This window comes from Amaranthus tricolor, chromosome 10 (genome assembly GCF_026212465.1).
Source record: "Amaranthus tricolor cultivar Red isolate AtriRed21 chromosome 10, ASM2621246v1, whole genome shotgun sequence".
In the NCBI taxonomy this organism is placed as follows: Eukaryota; Viridiplantae; Streptophyta; class Magnoliopsida; order Caryophyllales; family Amaranthaceae; genus Amaranthus; species Amaranthus tricolor.
In genome coordinates, this window is record NC_080056.1 from 16,829,576 (window position 1) to 16,833,831 (window position 4,256).

A 4,256-nucleotide genomic window follows, 5' to 3' on the forward strand; every position below is an offset into this window, starting at 1 on the left:
ATGCTACTTAGCACACTTTTTATGAGAGTTAACCTGCCTGCTCTAGAAAGAAGTTTTGCTTTCCAAGAAGCCAATCTATTTTCAATTTTCCGGATAACAGGTTTCCATGCTGAGCCTTTGTTATAGTGAACACCGAGTTGAAATCCAAGATAGGTGAGCGGAGGTGAAGAGAACGCACACCCAACCTCTGTTGCAGCTGCCCTGACCCAAGACTGATCGGCCCTCCTCCAAGGAATGAATGCTGACTTCCTGTAGTTAAGATAGAGCCCCGACATCAAAGCAAAAATGTCTAGAATCCTGAAATAATTCTTTATGCATTCACTGTCGTTTGGGACAAAAATAAGAATGTCATCTGCGAATTGTAGATGTTTTAGACTGATCTTCCCCTTCCCAATTTTAACTGGCTGAATCAGATTCAATTCATGTGCTTTTCTCAGAAAGTACACTAAGGCTTCACTCACCAAAATGAATAGATATGGAGATAGTGGGTCACCTTGTCTAAGCCCTTTTTCCAATTTGAACGGGCGAAGAGGGGAACCATTGAGGAAAATAGACATAGACGCCGAGGAGACACATTCCATGATCCATGATATCCATTTCTGGCCAAAACCAAGCTCTGCCATGACCTTTTTCAGGAAATTCCAGTTTACCGAATCATATGCGGTATGAAAATCAAGCTTTATGAGCGTACCTGGGATTTTATTCTTTTTCAACCATCTCATAGATTCATTTGCTATCATCACACCATCTAGAATTTGCCTATTTTTGACAAATGCGCTCTGTGTCTCATCTATCAGGGGAGCGATGACCTCCTTGAGGCGGAAAGAAAGGATCTTTGCTATGACTTTGTATATGCACCCCACCATACTAATTGGTCTAAATTCCTCAATACTTGTGGGATTTTCCACCTTTGGAATGAGTGACACCCACGTGATGTTCAAATGTCTTAATGATCCTCCATTCATGAAAAAATCTGTAATTGTATTGAAGAAATCCTCTTTAATCTCTTCCCACATTTCTCTAATGAATCTGAAATTGAAACCATCGAATCCCGGCGCCTTGTCAACACCACAAGCCCATACTGCTTGCTCAATTTCCTCCCTGGATGGAATTGTCTCAATTTGCTCTGCCTGGGTCCGTGAAAGTTTGGGGTGGTTGTTCATGGTAAAATCAAAATCTGGGGTTTACGCCTGTTTGAATCTATTGACGAAGAAACCTCGAACTTCTTCCTTGAGATTTTCCTTCCCAACAATGATTCTATCATTGATTTTAATTTGGATGAATTCTTTTTGCTTTCTCTTGAAATTTGCTGCTGCATGGAAAAATTTTGTATTGTGGTCTTTTCCATTGAACCCATAGGATCGAGCTCTTTGCCTCCAAACTCTTTCTCTTCTGATAAGCCATTGCTGGAGAGTATTTTGTGCAGCGTTGAGTCTCGCCACTTCCATGTTATCTAGTTGGGATTGTTCCCCCTTTTTTTCCAGCTCTAATATCACCACTTCAAGGTCTGCAATTTTATTTTCCATGAGATCAAAGTTTCCTTTTCGCCATGTTCTAATTGGGGATTTGAGAATTTTCATTTTTATATGTAGTGAGACATTCGGAGCATTGCGCCACTCATTGGTGATGTAGCTTTTAAACTCTGGGTGATAGAACCAGGCATCATAGCATCTGAATGGTTTTGGTCCCCAGTTAATGCACTGTACCAATTGAAGAAGAATTGGGTTATGATCTGAAAAGCTGCTGCTTAGCCCCAATAGATTCATGTTTGGGAATTTTGTGAACCATTCGTGGCTGCATAGGGCTCTGTCTAGCTTGCTTTTTGATTCATTTCTTCTCCAGGTAAATTTCACGCCCTGTAGTGGGATATCAATCAAACTTAAATCATTTATCCATTTTGAGAAATCCCTCATGCTGCGGTTACATATGACAGTTCCAGTTCTTTCCCCTGAGTGTAATGTGACATTGAAATCTCCGAGCATCAAGAAAGGTTTGTTGATATTCCCCATCTTCTCTTTGAGTTCAACAAACATAGCTCTTCTATTCACCCTATCATTATTTCCATATACTACCCCAATGCAGCATTCAAAGTTATGGTTAATAATGTGCCCTTCAATTATAATCCATCTGCTCCCGATATGTTTTGTAGATGCCTGAAAAGATTGTGTATCCCATATTGCAATGATTCCCCCTGCATGTGTGTCAGAGGCCATAATTTCACAGAAATCATATTCATCGTTACCCCAGAGTCTTCTAATTCTGTTTTGGAACGGATTCCGGTGCTTTGTTTCTATCAATCCCATAAATGAAATTTTTTCTTTTTTCACCAGACCTCTGATGGATAGAGATTTTTCCCCCTTCCCAATCCCTCTGATATTCCATGAAAGACAATTCATATTCAACTGGCATGTATTTCTCCTCCCAAAACGTGGCTTATTCACATCTCTCTATCTTCAAGGAGTAAAATCCTTTTTGATTTCCTCAAGCCCGAGACGACTGCTTCTTCATTTTGTGAGGTGATACCTACCATTTTGGCAACTTCCCATGTTTTGTTTATTTCAATCATCCCTTGTGAATGTGAACCAGATGTTGTGTCATGATGGTAGGTTCTTTTAGGCCGTCCTCTAGGTCTCGATGGTCTGCTAATAGTTCCAGGGGTGTATTCTTGTGTACCCTGTTCTACAAGGGAGCATATATTTTCAGCTAACTTCCAGGATATATTCTCATTCTCTACAATGGGGTCCACCCAGTCATGAGATTTACTAATTTCCATATTGTCAATTTTATCCTGCACTAATGGATCTGGAGGGCCAATGGGTTGTATACTTTGACCTCTGTTGCTTATCACCTCATATTGTTTACCCTCTATATTTGCATGTGTTTGAGATCCGTTAATCTGATTTTGCCTACTACCACCACCATTCCCATATACTTCCTTAACCCAAACCTCGCAAGACACATGGTTTGAGAAAAGTCTAATCCGGTTGTCTATCCTATTTTGGGCTTTTGTTCTTACTTGGATCCGGGCTCTAGTTATGGTATTAATACCCTGCAGTTGGTTTTCAATGTGTAACACTTCTCCCCATTTTTGTCCAATCAACTTTACATTTTCTTCTGACCAAAGAAGAGGGTGAATACCAATACATTCAATCCAAACTAATCTGTCATCAAAATATTCGCCTTCCGACCATATTCTCACATCATCAAATATATTCCACAAAGGGCTTTCCACATTCACCGCACACTCAACATCAAATTCGTTTTCAAAAACAATCAACAATTTTGTAGGAGAAAGGGAAAGGATTTTTGATACCTCCACGTGGCATGCTTTGATTTTGTCATGAATTTGTGAAAGCTCCACAACCTCGGCATTTTCCGCAATCACTGATTTCTTCAAGAGTTCACCATTGTCCATATTTTCCTCTACATTTAGAGCGAAGGACACAGGAATGATCCGGTTTTTCTTCTCAGCTTCCATCTCTATTTTCGATATTTTCTTTTGTATCCCCATTATCACCTCCGCAAACGTACGGTTGTCCCTGTGAGCAGCCGTTGTCAAAACCTCTTTCGACTCTGAGCTATTCTTCGTCTGACTCACAGGAGCCGGTGCAGGATGCCCACGCTTCCCGTATTTCGCCATGGTGACAATTAAAGCCTTACCTTTCACCATTAGCCCGTTTAACTCATCCATAGCTTTTTGAGCTTCTTGATACGTACCATATCTGACGAAGCCGAATGGACCTTTTCCATTTTTCCTGATCTTTTTCGAAATGTAGACGTCCACTACCCTCCCACAGCGCCGAAACAGATTCCAAAACCACTCTATATCAATCCCCGGCGAGATGTTTTCAATAAACAGAGATATGGACCCGGAAAATAAAAATTTTGGCTCCCGGAGTCCAGGCCTCCAATGGAGGTTGGGTTCCCTCCGATTACCAGTACAATTTACCTTTTCCGGCCCTTGTTGTCCTCGCAGTTGCTGTGGATAATGGGAGGGGTTTCGTCTTCTTCGTATGATTGCAGAGAATGACGAAACATTTTCTTTTATGGGCTGATCGTGGGACTTTTGACGACGCCTTCTAGATACTACTTGCCATTGTTCTTCTTGGCCTGGGTTCTGATCGGACGTAGATTGAACAGTTCTCCCGATTGGAGTTTTTTCTCTTTTCTCTCGACCATATTCTGGGTAGAAAGCTTTCAGTTGGCCACCGCCTCGGTTTCTTGTGTAGCGCAGAGGGCTACCGGACCAGTGTCTA

General features: G+C 41.4%; 1 protein-coding gene across 1 annotated transcript; it reads right to left on the reverse strand.

The window, feature by feature from the left end:
* Positions 1-1,184: 1,184 nt before the first annotated feature.
* On the reverse strand, positions 1,185-2,396 carry LOC130824907 (uncharacterized). The gene has a single exon (XM_057689928.1). It carries the CDS (start codon positions 2,394-2,396, stop codon positions 1,185-1,187), a length of 1,212 nt encoding a protein of 403 aa, XP_057545911.1.
* Between the last annotated feature and the right edge of the window lie 1,860 nt (positions 2,397-4,256).

What these genes read in the sequence shown, in the direction of transcription:
- LOC130824907 (XM_057689928.1), bottom strand. Translation starts at nt 2,396, where the DNA reads ATGAATTGTCTTTCATGGAATATCAGAGGGATTGGGAAGGGGGAAAAA.